The sequence below is a fragment of the Pleurodeles waltl genome, chromosome 10 (genome assembly GCF_031143425.1).
Source record: "Pleurodeles waltl isolate 20211129_DDA chromosome 10, aPleWal1.hap1.20221129, whole genome shotgun sequence".
NCBI classification, from domain to species: Eukaryota; Metazoa; Chordata; class Amphibia; order Caudata; family Salamandridae; genus Pleurodeles; species Pleurodeles waltl.
In genome coordinates, this window is record NC_090449.1 from 1006819779 (window position 1) to 1006837493 (window position 17715).

General features: G+C 44.4%; 1 protein-coding gene across 1 annotated transcript in view; it reads right to left on the reverse strand.

The window, feature by feature from the left end:
- Nucleotides 1-2621: 2621 nt before the first annotated feature.
- Nucleotides 2622-17715, reverse strand: part of LOC138262117 (TNFAIP3-interacting protein 3-like) — a 98256-nt gene continuing 83162 nt past the window's right edge. Inside the window, exons 6-8 of the mRNA XM_069211883.1 lie at nt 13641-13898; nt 7691-7816; nt 2622-3974 (exon numbers count right to left, since the gene is read on the reverse strand). Of these exons, the coding sequence (XP_069067984.1) occupies nt 3681-3974; nt 7691-7816; nt 13641-13898 (678 nt within the window). The 3' untranslated portion in view covers nt 2622-3680. The remainder of the gene's footprint in view (nt 3975-7690; nt 7817-13640; nt 13899-17715) is intronic.

The following is a 17715-nucleotide window of genomic DNA, read 5'->3' on the forward strand; positions in this document are numbered from 1 at the left end:
CATTTTCATAAATGCGGCATTAGTCTTCTTTAATAAGAGAATTCGGCAGAACAGCGTATTTTATTTGCCAGAGTTTATTGTTGGCTTGCTGCCTGTGTGAGTTCATTGGCCCCTTGTATAAATGATTTAAACTGGTCAACCCCCGGCTGCAGAGTATCCTCCTCGGGTTCCCCATTTAAAACCCAATGCTGATGGCAGCTAGTAACATATTCAATCAGCGATAAATCCTTGCGCTCCATCTTGAAAATGATCAATAACGGAGCCATTTAATTCCTTGGGATTGCAATTCCTCATGAGAGTTTGTCCTTGTGAGCTCTAGCATAATCCATCACCAAACTCGCAGTCATCTTCCCTCAGTTACCCCACTCAGTTGGTTACCCTGATTTTTCCAAATACCATCAACACCCCAGTGGCCTGGTACTAGAAAAACATGATCTCAATTTTGTCTGGTGCCAAATGGCTCAGAAGATGTGTAGATGATCAGATTGCCTCCTTTCAGCTTTACCATACAGCTTCCTATAAATTCGAGTATCTATATTATTATGAAGTACTCCTTTGTATCCTAGTTTTGTGGGATGTCTATCCAGGTAGATAAATAGAGTAGGCACAGAGGTTAAGTCTGCACCAGATCCTTTCTAGGACACATTCTCCGGTGAACCCAGCTAGTTCCCCAACCTGTCCAGTTTTATGGAAACAACCTGACAGGATATCTGTCTTTGTTTCCCAGCTAATAGCTAGGATTCTGTGGGGATTCCATGCTTCTTTCCCAGCAATATCAGTGTACTCTTAAGAGCGAGTTTGTTTTTGTAAAGTCGGTCCGTGATCTTGTGTATTTGACTGCTGAAGCCAGTTATACCCCAGCAAAGCCATGCTTGGACTGTCACACCATGCAAGAGCTTCATCTGCAATAAATATACAAAATGATGTAGCCAGAGGATTCTTTTCTTCACTGGAGACCCTGAGAAGTGATTATGAATGCAGACTCTTCTGGCAACATCCAACTACTTTCTGGATATATGGCTTTGAACATTGATGCAGACAGAACTGAAGATGGGAAGACATGTTCTCATGTGAATCCCAGTGTAATCTGACATGCACTTGGAACTTGTGAGGATAGTACATTTCCTCCCTGTCTCTCCTCAACAACATACATATACAAATAGTCTTGGCTAAGACAATACACAACCAGCTCCATAAACTGTTTCTAGACCCAGGTAAGAAAATACACAACCAGCTCCATAAACTGTTTCTAGACCCAGGTAAGAAAATACACAACCAGCTCCATAAACTGTTTGTAGAGTCAGATAAGAAAATACACAACAAGCTCCCTAAACAATTTATATAGAAACTCCTACAAAAACTTGCAACTTTCTACCTAAATCCTTCGCCCAGCTTGAACTGCACACCATAGTTTCAGATTTATGGATACGCTCCTAATTCAACCATTTCCCAGGACAAGGACCAGAGCTGTGGACTCGTTCTATCGACCTATTCTTAAAAACAGAATTATGGTATGTCCCCTGTCTCTCAATACAGTTTCACTTCTTTCACTTAGCACTGGACATCTTTCTAATGCCTCTGCAGAAAATTTACTAAAGCACAGTGGCTCCTTCCCAGAAAACTAGCTAATTTGAATACCCTGAATTTTAATTTCAGACTGTGGAGCCCAGGACAAACAAGTGCTAAGTCTAGAATTGAAGCACCAAGCCAAATACCCCTTCTAGAAATTGCCAGTTGTCCCAAAATGTCAAGGACAAGAACTCTTATGACTCAGATATTGTGCTGTGTTCCTTCTCGCTGTCTGCAAGGAGTCACCCCACATGCTAGACACTTGGGTCCAGATTCTCAAAGGTTTAGAATTTCTTTTTAACACTCAACTGGCAATAAACTTTTTTGGCATTCACAAACCAACACAAATAGGTCTTTGCATTGATTTGTGTGCCAAAGTAACGCAAAGCAGCGTGGAACTCTGCTTTGTGTCAAGGAGGTGTTACATGGGAGGTACATGGGCATAACTGTGCTATCATCCATGCTTTTGGATGCTAAAACCTATTCTGAAAGATCAGAAGAAAGGGTTTAGCGCCAAAAACAGCAGGTGCAAAACAAATACATTATTTCATTTCTCTCTGCTTTTCTGTCTTTGCATGTGCACTGCAGTGTACAGCACACATTCAAAGTGGGAAAAGCATTTGCACTTATCTAGGCATAGTATTTCGTACAGGAAGGATCAGCTCTGGCGCTAGGGAGAGGGGAGGAGAGTGTCATTTCTATGTGGATATGGTGCTCTCCAGCTCTCTCCTTGTCATGCAGCACAGCTTTTTTGGATGCTGCACGGGCTGCGTGTCACCTACCAGGATCTGGGCCTTGGTGTCTTTTTTTTACGTTTTCTGTGCTCACCTGTGTGTGAATTTCAGTCTGCCACATTTCATATTCCTTCAATTATGTGTTGTGAAAGATGCCTACCATCAAAATCCATCTCTGCCTAACTACTATTTTTGTGCAACAAAGAGAGATACATTTGTATGGAGCATTCAGTAAGATGTATTCATTATATTTTAGCTGTAGATGTAAAATTGTATATGCCTTAAATTATACCAAGGAAAAAAAGTAATCATCCAATAAAAAGGCCCAAATTAATTTATTTTATTTTCATAATGCCCTTTTTCTATTTCCAGCTAGTGGTTTCACCCTACTGTGCTGTATAAAAAGATACAGCAAGTGAACAAGTATAGGTTTCATGATTTAATTTGACAGCTGCCAACTTCAAAATCTTGGCCGGGGGAAGTTATGAAGGTTCGACTACTATGTGTTAAGGTTCTGTACACTCAAATGCAGTGTCTCTTGCATCCCAAGGGCTGGATGCTATGGCCTCGGATGTGGACCTTGTGGTTTAGTCTTCCATTCATGACGTGATGCAGCATAAGATGATGTCTTCGTTATGTCGTGAGGTCACTAGAGCTGAGATGTTAGCCCCAGGAGGAGTCTCATACAGTCATTTAGAAAGTTGTGTGTCACGGAAAGCTTATATTAAGTGTGTGGTTTTAAGCAGTTTTCTGAATGACATAATTGTCAATTTCTACTAGGAGATTTTGAGCTTTACAATTTGAAGGCTTTGAAGAAACTACAAAGGTGTTTAGATTTAATATGGCATTATAGTGGTGTTTATTTTTTTTTAAATCACAAAGTTGTGCTATGCTATATTGAACAAACACTGTGTTGTATCTTCACTCTGTTTGTGGCACATGTCTGTGGGCGAAGATGGCCCTGATGTTGTATGTATAAGTTAGAAGACATTGGCCAGGTTGTATATTCATATATCCGTGTACAAGTTATATCTGATCTAGTACTGTTTATGTTTAGTACATAGCAATTGCATTTTAAAGATTTCAGTCGAAAAGGGTGCTAGACATCTCAGACTGATTGCAGAAATAAGGAAATTCATGTATTGCCTTGGAGTCCACTATGCAACTTGCTTCCTCTGGACTTGAGAAAGCTGATTACAACTCAGTTGAAAGGCAGCTTAACTTGATGAGCAAAATATGAATTTCTCCTGAAAGTGTTTTTAGCTTGGTTTGTCAAAAAAGTCTTCCTGGCTATTTCCGATTGTATCTTTTCTGGAGCCCTGGTTAACATACATTCTTTTTATCAGTTCATGTTGTTTTGTCCTGCAGTAGGCCCTGCTATTTGTACTCTATGGAAAAAGGAGATGTTGGCCGCGCAGATTCTCTCAGGTGTTGGTGTTTGGAGCATTCGCTGTGCTTGTGGCTGTGCCTTTCGCATGTTTTGCTGCTGCCGCTGTGCCTGGTAATTGGAACCGGCGGAGATGTCCGTGCCACTGCCGGTGTTTCATGGTCGCTGTTGTTGCAGCGGTGCACGAGCACCGGATCCTTAGCATTGGCTTTGCTCTTGAGGAGGCGCTGGAGCACCTGCTTGTCAGAACGCTCCTTCCGGAAGTCATCTTCGTACACCTTAAGCTGTCAAAAGGAGCCAAAAGAGAGATTGTTAGGGTGTATAGAATATCACTCACCACTGGGTACAAGGTGGAGACTGACACAGCATTTATATAAGTTCACAATTAGCAAGAGTTTTGGAGAATCAAATTCCCTGGCTCCCGGGGCTTATGTGACATCCTCTCTCAGAGATAAATTACACTAGCCTTCTTTTACTGTCCCTTTACATGTTCCAAAGAAAGTACCAAGAAAGTACCTCTTGGCACAGGGAAACTGCACCTAAACACATACACCTAGACCACTCTATGGTTGCCTTACACATTCTAATAGCCATTGAGAGAATTTGGCTAAGAGGGAGGTCAGACGGTCCCAGGGCATTTTGCAACTGCCTTACTTCTCTCCATCACTGATGGAGATGAATGAGTGCTTGTCTCCCCCTCTTCACCAAAAGAGAAGAATGATTGTATCAAAATATGCCACAGACATTGCAACGGCATGAACCCTAAAGTGGTTGAAAGAATTGTCAAAATAATTGCACACTGCACATTTTTGTGCTTAACAAATGTTAAAAATAAGAACATTTATAATGATGTGTGTTTTACACACAATTTATAACACTGTGGGCCATTTTTATACTTTTGTTTGCACCGCATTTGCGTCGCTTTTGACGCAAAAGCGGCGCAAACTTACAAAATCCAATTGTATTTTGCAAGTTTGCGCCTCTTTTGCGTCAAAAAATTACGCAAATGCGGCGCTAAAAAAGTATAAATATGGGCCTGTGTGTTTTATACAGTACATGCTACAACAGACGTTTCTGTTTCATAGTGCTGTACCATCAGTTAGGTTAAAATAGTGAGCACGGTTGCATGTTAACCATTCAGCATTCATATCCATTAGTGAGTTGAAGATATGCCAGGAGAGCAATAGACGCCAAGCATCCATGCTACATGCACGTCGAGTATTGTTGGTTTCCTTTGGTCTGCCTGTGTGTTTCTTCCTCTCTTGCAGTCACCAACCAGCCTTTTTTCAGCATAACCAAGCTGTTTTCTTTTCAACCCAGGAAACTTCCTCCTAGGCCCAGTTTGCTTCCTGCTGTGCAACATCACAAATTCTCTACAGGAGAACACCAGGCTGGTATATCAATTGGTGCAAATGGGATGGCTCTTAAAATGCACACTATTAAACACAAATGTTGAAGTTCTGTATCACTATTGATTAGGGATTAGATTTTGGTTTAGTGTCAAAAGAAGGAAGTTTAAGAAAAATGTTAAGATGTAAAAATCTGTCTTTAGAAAAAGACATAGGGCCTCATTTACAAAGAACTGGTGCAGCGGTAAATTTCGCAGTGCCACGCTGCATCATTTCAGAAACACAGGGATGTGCTGTATTTACTACAATACAGCACACACCCCTGTGTTTTCCCTAGCGCTGGCGCTGGAATTAGCTGCCTAGTGCCAACGCAGGCACCCTTGCACCATAGTGCAAAAGGTGCCTGCGTTGCACATAATGATTGTTTATACGCAGGAATGTGTCCTTTCCTGCGCATAGCCAATCATTAATGGTGATTTGTTACTTCTATGTGTCCTGCGCATAAACAATCAGTAATGGCGATTTGTTACTTCTATGTGTGCTGCAGCATAAACAATCAGTAATAGCGATGTGTGCTGCAGCACACATAGAAGTAGTAAATCGTTATTATTTAATGGTTGTTGATGTGCAGCAAGGGACACCATCCTGCACATAAACAATCTTTAAATAAGTTTTGCTCTTTCTGTGTGTGCTGCAGAATACAGCACACATAGAAAGAGCAAAAACAAGGAGAAATAAAAGTATTTATCCGCGTTGTGCTGCCCCTGGGGTGGTGTTAGCTTTTGTCGGGCCTCATGTTTACGATTTCTCATAAATCTGGGGCAGCGTCAAAATGCAATGGGTGTAGCGGTGGAACGCCCACAGCAACACCCATTGCACGCCCCTTTCACGCATAGTAATGTGTGTAAAGGGGCCGTATTTACAAAGCGGCGTTAAGCCACAAAGAGTGGTTTAACGCCGCTTTGTAAATATGGAACAAGGCATTGTGCCACCAGAACATCGGAAAAAGTGGCATTCCGGTGGTGCAATGTCCTGGTAAACGAGGCCCATAACTTTTTCCAACAGTACTGTACAAACACAAGAATCACTGAAGGCATTTGAATCTGAAGAAGCCTATATAATTGTGATTTATGGGGATCTGTGGATCTAAAATCAAATATAGAACACAAGTTGGACCCACCAATGAAAAGTATCCAGCACAAAAAGAAGGGTTTTAACAGTGTGGTTCATAACATACAAACTTCAAGGGTGCAACATTGCCTGCTTCATGGCCCGGATTGTTTTTGTGCAGGAAGGTATACCTTCCCGCACAAAAACAATCCAGAAAGGCATATTCCTCTTTCTATGTGTGAAGCACAATGCGTCATGTATAGAAAGAGGAAGTAAGATGGAGAAATACACATGTATTTCCTTGTTGCACCTCTCTGTGGTACGCATACGATTTCACACAATTCAAGCTTTACAAACCTTAGTAAATCTCGAATTGCGTGAAGTCCATGGGTGGATGCACAGAAACGCCCACCCTCCACACATGGGACGCCAGCCACTATGAAATGTAATGCAGCAGAAGCTGCTGGGTTGCATACATTTATTTATAAGGCCATCCAAATCAGGCCCTGTGTCGCTTCGTAAATGCCAAATAAACCTTTCCATTGCCCTATGTGACCCAGGGGAGATGCATTGCATTGTACAGCATACATACAATATGGAAAAAGATTTAAAGTATGTCTCAATGTGACTGTGCAAGATGCCTCGTGATGGTGATTTTGTCAGATATACACAGACATTAGAGGATTGATGTCCTGATTTTTCCTTTAAGGTGTGTGCTGTTTTCTCTCCTGAATCATAGTTTATAAATGAATGACACATTTTTTTATGTTCCATATCATCCCACATTAAATATAGTGTGTCGGGCGGAAGACATCCGGTAACTGTGCATTTGTTTGTCTGTTCACCTCACATTAAAGCATTTGTATGCAACCCTTGGTAGAGGTAGTTTTGCTGTATCAAGTATATGTCAAAATGTATCCAGATAATGAACAGTTTCAATGTTCTAAGGCCCAGATGCCTATTGCCAGTGAATCAAGAAACACCACAGTCCCATTCTCATGACCTTTGTAACTGGGTTGAACTAGTAATAATTCTGGTTCCTACAAGACTGCTCTCCTTTGAGTTTTGACTCTCGGCCTTTGGAAAAAAATCACCAGTTTCGAGCTGGCAGTGTTGGGAAGGGTCCTCCAAGCCCTGTGGTCAACGCATGGGATTGACTGAGCCTCCTGATCTCTTGTTCCCCTCCGTCTGAGCTATTGCAACACAGCCCGTGGAGGAGGCCACCGGCAAAAGATGCAGGAACTTAGAGAATGGAGGAGACTAGGGTCGTAGGAGGCTTCTGATATATCTAAGGCCGGGCTGGTGAGGGCAGCCCTCCTGCCTCTGCCTGGCTAACCATCTCTCTTGTGGCATCTGCACTGCAGCAGGGTCTCGTGCCACCTTTTCTGGAGCTGGGCAGCCAGGGCGTGAATGCTGAGCAGAGATAAACAGATACTAAACTACCTCTAGCAGAGCTCCCAGCTCTCCTTTATCGATCTCCCCACGTTGTCATTATTTTCTGCCTCTGTAGAATACTTATATAATTCTTTAGGCAGACCTACCTGCTCTTGCAATAACAGCATCTGTTGCCTCATATCTTCTTCTTTTTTCCTTAGTTTTTCATTCTCTGCTTTAATTCTCTGTCGATCTTTGTGTTCCGTCTGGTAATCTGCTTCATAAATTTCTGTCTGCGAAGAAAAATGTAAACAAAACATTGAATCAGAAAAGGTGTTCATGCTGTGTCAATTGCTTTAGTTGTGTCATTGCTACACTTTAGTGATATAATCGAAATGGAGCGAAACATTACTCACTGTTTCAGAAAATATATGAAGATTAATACAATAACCATAATGTTCTAAGAAATTAAATAAGAACTTAACTATTAAACTAGGACTAAATGTAATTGTGGCTCTATGAACGTCAAAAGACTGCAGTGTAGTGAGAAAGCAGAAAGAGAGAAAGTCTTATTAAAGCCGAGAAACACACCAAAATGTACCCCATGCTAGTTTGCTGGAGTGCACCCAAAATATATGCTTTTCATTATGTGACAACGACATTCTAAAAGATGTATGCATGATTTGACAGATGACAAGTAGATTTGTTTGACTTCATTTCTTAACACAAATAACACTTCTGATTATGTGATAAAAAACAGAAGTGCAGGTGGCCCAACCTTGTTCAGCATCTTCAGCAGTCCTGGATTGTTAGCAAGCAGCTTGCTCAGTTTTGGGACTTGAGCACATACTCACTAAGTGCAGAAATCATCACACGCCACTTAGGGAATCCAAGCAGCCGTGGAAAAGAGTCCGATAAATACAGGACCTTGTCTGAAATAACGAACGCCAAATGGGAAGGGACTTGCCCCAAACATATCAGGAGCTCATTTGCAACCTTAGCTGCCCAGAAACATATATTTAAAACAAGGTTTGCCCGATCAAATATCTCACTTAAAAAAAAATGTCATTCACATTATCTTACCCTTGGGGTTTTGAAACAGTGCAATCAGCATTTTCCTGATACAGGCTGCAACAAGAGGTCCCTTAAGTCAGACACAAGTCCTTACAGTAGCAGGCTACAGTACATTAGGCTTCTCCTAAAGATACCACAAATAATACTTAATCCTTGCAGTAGGATACTGCAGTACCTTAGGTGGCTCTACAAGATCCCTCAAGACATAATCCTTGCTGTATCAGGCTGCAGCACCTCAGGCCACTACTAGAGGTCTCTCAAGTATGATGCAAATCCTTTCTGTGAAAGGCTGCAGTACCATTGGCTGCAACTAGAGTTTTCTCAAGTACGATACAAATCCTTGCTTTTGGAGGTTGCAGTACCTAAGGGAGCCACCAGGGGTCTCAAGTTTAGTAAAAATTCTAGCTGCAGCAGGCTGCAATACCTTGGGCTACTACTAGAGGTCTCAGTGCGATATAAATCAGTCCATGCAGTAGCATATTGCAGTACCTTAACATGTTCTGCTCATCTTTTTATTTTTCAGAAAACCTGTGTTGTTAAATATCATATGTTGGGCATTGGAATGTAGTTTCTAGTTTAAGATTCCTGAGCACATTAGTACACATCATATTTTGAAAACTGGCTTAGGGAGTCTTTATTTGTTGTGCTGGATCGTGCCTGCAGACTGATGGTGTGACGCACACGTTGACTTTTTAAAGCAGTGGCTTCCTCCTTTACATGCTCGAGCCAGCTCCAAGAAATTATATGGGTAATCCGAGAAACCCCCAGCTGTTTAAAATCACATGTGGTGCATAACACGAAGGGTGGTTGGGCGTTTCTCATGTAGATGGCAGTGTTAGAGAGTGAAGCATGATTTCTGAGTACTGTGTGGGCACTGCTGCGCACATTGAGCAAGGGGGCTCAACTCCAGCACCGACGGTGCAGGTATTCGAATGGACCAGTGCTTTAAATGGGCCGGCACTATCCGGTACGGAGTACAGGCACTTTTGCATTGTAAGAGGAAGAGTACCTCCACTTCTGAAGAAAAAGGTAATACTTTTAATTGGAGAGTACCAGCACTTCTCAGCAAAAAGCAGGTACTCTGGTACAGAGTGCCAGCACTTCTATTTTTCCATTTCAAGCACTGGAATGGACTGTGGTGCACCAACAAGTGCTAGAGTTAAAACTGGCACTGTGCCTCTGTACAGAACAGAAATAATGCATGGGTTCCTTCTAGCTGCAGTGCAAACACCCCAAAAAAAGGGTAGCCCATAAAACTAAGGAGTGCAGTGTCCAACCGCAGTCATTTGCACAATGAGGTGTAGGAAGACCCTTCTCAACACTACAGAACAACCAGCCTTTCGATTGTATTTCTCAATCGGAACCATAATTCAGTTGAATATTGAATACACACAAGATAGCCTTGCCGACATACATCAACATAAAAATAATGTAAATGCATGCAATGCAGTAGCTATAGCAACTGTCTGTATTTGTCTTTTTGTATTACTGTAGTGTACTTGTATTTTCCCCATTTGGTTACTGCATGTTTCAAACACAAGCATTTGCACCTGCAGTTTGCTTGAGCAAGATAGGTAACTGTAGTGCTCCTGCAGCTGAGGAGGGAGCAACCCTACGCATAATGGAAGAGATGGAGCTGCTGGAATATTTAATAGGCCCAAATTTAAGGATGGCCTTGAGCCATCTAACACCACATTAGCATCATTTTCCTGATGCTAATGTGGCGTTAGAATGCCAAAAACTCTGCGCGTTATCTATAAAGTGGCGTAATGCATGCATTGTGCCACTTTGCGATCTTTTGCACCACATTATGCATGCGCCATGCATAATGTATGCAAAGGGGACATTCTGGCGCAAGGAGGCCCGCACAAAAGGTGCAATGAAATCTACAAGATTTGATTGCGCCATTTTTGGCGTCACCGGCGTTAAAAGGACGCACCCATTGGAATTAATGGGCCTCCTTGCACTTTGCTCCACTAGTGGCAGAATTTTTTACGCTAGTGGAGCAAAGCACCACAATGGCGTCAATAATGTTGACGCTACTGTTCCTAATACCGGCATGGTGGGCTGTATCCTAAATACGATGCACACATGGTTTTGTTTGGGGGCGCAGGGGAGCGCAAGAAAAGTGGTGTTTCACAATGTGAATCGCCACTTTCCTTAAATTTGGGCCTAAAAGTGCTGGACACATTCAACAGCCCCAGCTCTTCTTTTATTGCTGGTAATGAGGTGGCATGAAGGGGGAGCGAGGAACTGGGGATGAACAGGACAGTGACAGGAACGTATGGGGTAGCAAAGAGGGATGAAGGAGGATGATGACTGAGGACAACAATGATGGTGAGCGGGGGGGAGGAATGGATGGGGGGGGAGGAGGGAATAAACAGGGAACAAGAATGACGATAACAGAAACGATAAGACAAGTGAGCAGTTGGAGAGACAGGGAGTGAGAATTAGTTGGTACTATCACCAAAGCCTAATGTGAACAGTAATGAGAGGATGTAACCTTTAAATGCCATGAGGTATAAGGACTGCCTATTTACCAACGGCAACATTTGAAAGCTACGTAAGAGCCAATGGAAAAGAGGGCTATCCCAAAGCCCACAATCCTTGTACTACTCCTTTATCTACGTTTTAGGTCTGACCTGTAAGACATTTTGTACACAGGGATTTAAGGCTGCCCATTGCGTAATATTGGTTGGGTTTAGTGTCACTCTCCTTTCCTTACTTCTCTTTGGTTAGTGTGGGCCAGTTTCACTTTCTCTTCATGTGTTTAATCCTTCCCAGGAGCATGGCTCAAGTACTGCTTCCTTTCTTGGTGTCCTTCCACTGCTCTTGCATTCAAACCTACATTTTTCCTTGTAGATGTAGCACCAAAGAGTGCATGTGTTTGCAGGCCATTGCAGTCCCCCACACTTCCATGCTTCTGAACATTGCACTTTTTCTTTTTAGCTGTATAGCACGAAATGTGCCTGGGGGCATTGTAGTGCTTTACATGAGCAACAGATTACGTTCCACAAGGTAAGATTCTTTTTTGTTTTGTTTTGGTTGTTTGTCCCCTGCCCCTGCGTTGCTGCTTCCGCCTCCCACCAACCTGCATTGTGTTGCTTACCTACTCTACTTTGATTTTAGTCAACTGGAAGGAATTGCTGGGAACCTTTTAGTTGAGTACTGGGGATTGCTGAAAGAACTCGAACAGGAATCTGGCATACTATTTCAGCAGTTTAATCTACCCTCCAGGCCCCAATCCAAGTGTGGGACCAAAGCAGAAAAATGCCCATTCCCCCAAAAAAATTTGGCAATGCAAAGAACATTTACGAGAATAGATTAGCCTCTTCACAGGTGCAGATTTACAATTTTATTTTAGTTGCAAAACTCAATAGTTCGTCAGAGTGAGTTATGATTTGTTTTAAAGGCTGTCTTACTTGTGTGCTTCTCTCCTCTCCAAATATCCACACCAACCCTTGTTCTGTGTTGCTCTGTGTCCGTTATGTTTCAAGCGCTCTCTTGTGTGCTTATCCCACCACTAAACTCCCTGCCTCTCTTGCACTCTACGTTGCTTTCTCACTAGTAAACGTCTCCCCCTCATTGGTCTCCCTATCTCCCAACACCCACTCCTGATTGCTTTCGCCCCACCCACTTCTCCACTGCATCCCACCCCAACCTATGTTTTTTTTATTTTTTGGGAGGCCAAAACAGCTAATTCCTGATGGCCCCTCCACTTTGAAAGAAAAGCTCTTGTGCGGTACTTTTTTATTTACTGATCAAATTGGTAAATAAAATAACCAAGCCCACATCATTTTATAGGCATGCACATGCTTAATGATGCATGCGCCTGCATATCATTATGCATGTGTGCAACGACAATGCGATGCTGCATAGCGTTCTGCCGCAGCCAAAGACGTTGGCAGAGACAAAAAATAGGTCTCAAAGGTAAGACATATTGGCGTTAGCAATGCTTGTTTTCTTTTTTCCTCCATTTGGAAAACATTTTCCACACTGGAAGGTCTACACTTTTCCACAGTAGTAAAACCTTTGACAACTGGCATGTATGTGGATAGCTGTCCGGCATAAATGTTTTATGAATTGGGCCCAAAGTGCTTACAAAACAATAGTTTAAAAAATAATTGTAAAAGATTTCCAGAAAAGAGGCTAAGAGACCTACATTCTAATCCACTTTCAATATACCGGAACAAAAGATTGTGTGGTTCTTGTCAAAACCATGTTTTCTCCCTGTGCCTCGTATTGTAAAAAAGTGCGATATGCAATGTGTATTGAAACACTGGAATGTTGCGAGCTCCACTGAAGACAATCAAGTGGCTCATGGTCAATAATTACTTGTCTCGACCTTCTGCTCCAACATTCCGATGTTTGTCTTCCTGTTTTCTACCTTTTAATGTAGAATATTCTACCCACTGTGTGTGGAAAGTTCTAATTGTGCTACAACCCATCAGCCTGAGGGTCAAGCCTAAATCTCGGTCCAGGGTAGTAACTAAAGCATGCTGTAAAGCAAGTTATACAATCCAGGTTTCCACCTCTGTTCCAGTCAAGACTGGTTTCTGTACTATAGACCCAATCAGACTCCACACATAACACAGTTCTTTGTACAACAAAACATGTGTGAGATGCACCTTCTACAGCAACAAGTTAATTGTAACTCACTCAACTGCTCCTTGAATCTAGGTAGGCACGCTATCAAATACTTTATGTAAAGTAGGATGTTTGCTTGGTACGTGGCAGAAACAGGAAGATGAAGAATGACCCAGTAATTTCGAAATCACAGTAGGACCTGTAAGATATGAAAAGGTTATCTAATTGTGTGTTGGACTGTTTGTTTGTGGGATCTCCCATTGGACAAAAAAGGAGTAAATTGATCCTTGAATTCCGAAAAATGAAGCTAAAAGTGTGGACTGGGCAACAAAGGGCTTGGGAAAAATCCATGCCAGAATCTATGCCGGGGAAAGAGTGATCGCATAGGGAACTTATGCCAACATTTCTTAGAACACCATATTTGTAGAATGCTACACAAAGCACAGCAAAAGTTACCTGGCACTTCATGGCTTGAAGCTGTTCCTTGAGTTCAGTCACTTCTTTCCCTGTGCCTTTGTTGTCCGTCGAATGAGATTTGCTATGTTGAGAAGTAACTTTGGAGTTTTTGTGTTTTGGGTTCTCACTGCCTCTAGATGTCTGGTCTGATGGGTCCCAAATGAGCACTGGACTCTCACTGCAAGTGATCCTTTGAGGAACCAGTTGGGTGTGTCTAACTTCCTCTGAATCATTTGGTCTTCTCAGTAGTTCAGTGATCTAGGGAAGCAGAAAAAAGTATACAACAGTGAGTGTCACGTGCTGGGTCCAGTTTACACGTTGTTCAGAATTCTTAGAAAAATAGTCTCAGTGAAAAGCTAATTTATATGTAGGTAGTGTTTCTCAAGTGTACGAGGTTACCAGCGGATAATCCACTCGCGATCTCCTGGATAAGTCTCGAAAGAGACTTCAGGGATCACCACATAACAGGAACACGGTGGGATTATCATTAAAATCTTATTTTGTTTCATTGAATGTTTTTTTGATAAAGACTTTTTTTTATTTTGCAAAAAGAAAAGAAAAGGACAAATACAATGGTACACACATGTAACAGGATGCCAACGTGCATCTAACAACAGCCGAGCCCATACTCCCAGACATTACAATATGATTGGTGGCTATACTTTGTTTAATCTAAGGACCTGCAGCAGCCTCCCACTTCCCCCATATCTTATTATATTTGTTTGGACATCCTCTGGCCTCATATACAAGTTGTTCATTCTGCGCACACCAGTCTACCCCTCTTCTCCATTTAGTCAGTGTTGGGGCACTTATAGCCTTCCAGCCCGCCACTATATCCCTCTTGGCTACCAGGCACGCCACCCCAAGGAAAGCTCGGTCCGGTCTCCTCAACCCAGTGTCGCCCATGATCCCCAGTAGAAGGGGCAGAGGTTTCCTCTCTATGTCTTCCTGTAGGACCTCGGAGATTTCCTGCAAAACAGCCTCCCAGTATGTCACCATGACTGGGCAGGTCCATACCATGTGGAAAAAGTCGGCTGTAGGGTTTCTGCAGCGAGGGCATTCCGCTGTGGGGCGTAAGCCCGCTCTGTGTAGTTTGATGGGTGTGAGATAGGCTGTGTGAAGATAATATGTTTGTATCAATCGAAGGCGTGTAGCCATCGCTAGGGCGCGCGGGGCCATCAATGCTTCATCCCAGTCCATCTCCTCCATGGTGCCCGTCCATCCCTCCCACCTTCGGCGGAGCCCCTCCAGAGAACCCGGGGTGCCGGTGACCAGGGCACGGTATATCTGGGAAACACCTCCCCTACCCAGCCCCCCCATCAGCACCTTAGCCTCCATAGGACTGTGCTCGGGTATGGCTTCTCCCATTCGGACATGTGCTAGTAGGGCGTGTCGGAGCTGGAGATATCTGTGGAACTGTGTCTTATTCAGGGAGAAAAATTTTGGGAGATCCTCAAAGGATCGCATATACGACCCTTTCCAGACGTCCCCCAGAGTAGAGATACCTATGTTGTCCCAATTTCGAAAACCCTCCAAGCCCGCCACCTGCGCCAAGTGTCTCCCATGCCATAACGGGGTTTGTTGGGTGAGACGCCCCCGCCACCCCGTCAACATCTGAGCAGTCCGCCATCCCTGTAAAATCACCTTAGTTACGTCCGGGACGTCTTGAGAGATTGGACCTCCGTAGAGGGTGCCAAAGATCCGAGGATAGCCCATGGACTGAAGTTCCAACCGGTATGCCGGGTCTGACTGCCCACCCCCCACCCAGTCGTTAATCACAAGTAATTGCGTCGCAAGGTAGTAAAAGTGGATATTGGACATGCCTAAGCCCCCCTCGTGTACATCTCTTTGGCAAGTTTTGAGCGCCAGTCGTGAGCGAGCTCCACTCCATATAAATTGGCGCGCCAGTAAGTCCATTTCCCTGAACCATTTTATGGGTATGGGGAACGGAAAATTTTGCAATAAGTAGAGGAGCCTAGGGAGGATCATCATCTTGTAAAGCGCTATTTTGCCGAGCAGATTAAGGGGGAGGGTCTTCCAGCGTAGAAGATCAGTCTTGATTTTCCTAGTTAACGGCGTAATATTGAGTTCCCATGTCAATTCGGGGAGGAGTGAGATGTGTATTCCCAAATATTTAAAACTGTTTCTTCGTACTGGAATGTTTAGCTGCCAGTCCACACAGTCCCTGGAGCGATGCAGGGGGACCAGTAGGGACTTGGTGGGATTTAGGATCAATCCCGAGGCCTCCGCAAAGAGGCCTAGGATTTCTAGCACGCGGGGGCCGCTTTTGGCTGGATTGGAAATATATAGGAGGACATCGTCTGCGTATAACGCCACGCGATCCTCTAAGCAGGTGGGCCAGGACCAGCCCTCGATCAATGGGTCTCCTCGGAGTATTATCGCTAAGGGTTCTATTATCAATGCGAAGAGCAGGGGAGACAGTGGGCATCCCTGTCGGGTTCCACAGCAATGGGGAATGGATCGGAAACCACACCGTTCACCTGGACTCGGGCTGTCGGCCTGGAATATAGGAGTCTCACTAGGTTTCGAAATTTGGGGCCGAGCCCGTTTCTTTGCAGAACCTGTTCGAGGTAAGACCAGTCCACTGTGTCAAAGGCTTTCTCAAAATCTAGTAGGATTAGTGCTAAGGGTTTGTGCGACAGGGTCTTGTGGTGGGCCAGGTGTAGCCGCCTAATGCAGTGTCTGGTGCTGCGGGTGGGCATAAAGCCACATTGGTCAGGATACACCAGAGTGGGCATTACTTTTTTCAATCTAGAGGCAAGGATCGAAGAGAGCACCTTGACCTCAGTGTTTAAGAGTGAGATGGGCCGGTACGCCGAACAATGTTGTGATGGGGGTTGGGTTTTGGGGATCACTACGATCGTGGCTTGATCGATCCCAACGGGGAAGCGGCCCAATCTCTCAGCCTCCTCGTACATGTTAAGAAGGTGTGGACCCAGAATGTCACTGCATTTCCTGTATAGCTCTGCTGGGAAACCGTCAGGACCGGGGGTCTTACCCGATGCCAGGCTGGAGATCGCGTTGGTGACTTCTTCGAGGCTAATAGTTTCATCTAGTCTGTCTCTGGTCTCCGTGGAGACCTTAGGAAGGGTAATGTCGTTTAGAAGGGGAGCCTCTCTCTCAATGGTCGGGCGGGGGTGCCTTGCATATAGGCGGGCATAGTACGAGGCGAAACTCTGCGCAATATCAATAGGTGTTTTGGTGAGGGTGCCCGAGGCATCTAAAATCTCTGGAATGACTATGTTGGCCAGAGGGCGGGTGGCCAACCAATGCAAAAGCTTCCCACTTTTGTCCCCCCAGCCATATATTCGGGCCGCAGAAGCGCTCCAGATATGTTTAGCCGATTCTAGCATTATATGTTTGATTTCGCCTCTGACTAAGGTCAGCTGCCTCGTGGTAGAGGCAGACGGCGAGGTCGCTTGTTGGCACTCCAGTCTTAAGGCCTTGGCCTCCAGCCTGGAGACCTGAGAGTTTCGGTCCCGTTCGCGGGAAAGGAGGAGATATTTAGCTTGCCCTCTAAGGGTGGCCTTACATGCTGCCCATAGTGTTCCTGGAGACTGGACTGATCCCGTGTTCAGGTCGAAGTATTGGGTAAAGTGAGTCATGACCTCGTGGGTATAGTCTTCGTCCTGCAAATACCAGGCATTCAGGCGCCACACCGGGCACCTAGAGGGGTCTGTTCCGCCCAAACGAACACGTACTGGAGCATGATCTGAGACTCCACGAGGGAGTATCTCTGCCCCCGTAACGCTCGGGAGGTCCGTGGCGGGCATGAATATAAAATCTATTCTAGATTGCGTTTGGCGGGCAGCTGATGTATGCGTGTATTGCCGCTCCCTGGGGTGCCAGGTTCTCCATACGTCACATAGGCCTAGGCTCTCGGTCCAGCTGTTAAGGGCCGAAGCCCTATTGGATCTACTGGCAGTGGCCTCGCCAGACACGTCCAGGTTGGGGTCGAGAACGGCATTGAAGTCTCCTCCCAACAGGGTGGCCCCCTGGGGGAGGTCCGCCGTCACGCATCGGAGCGAGAGTAGGAAGGCGTCCAGTCCCGCCG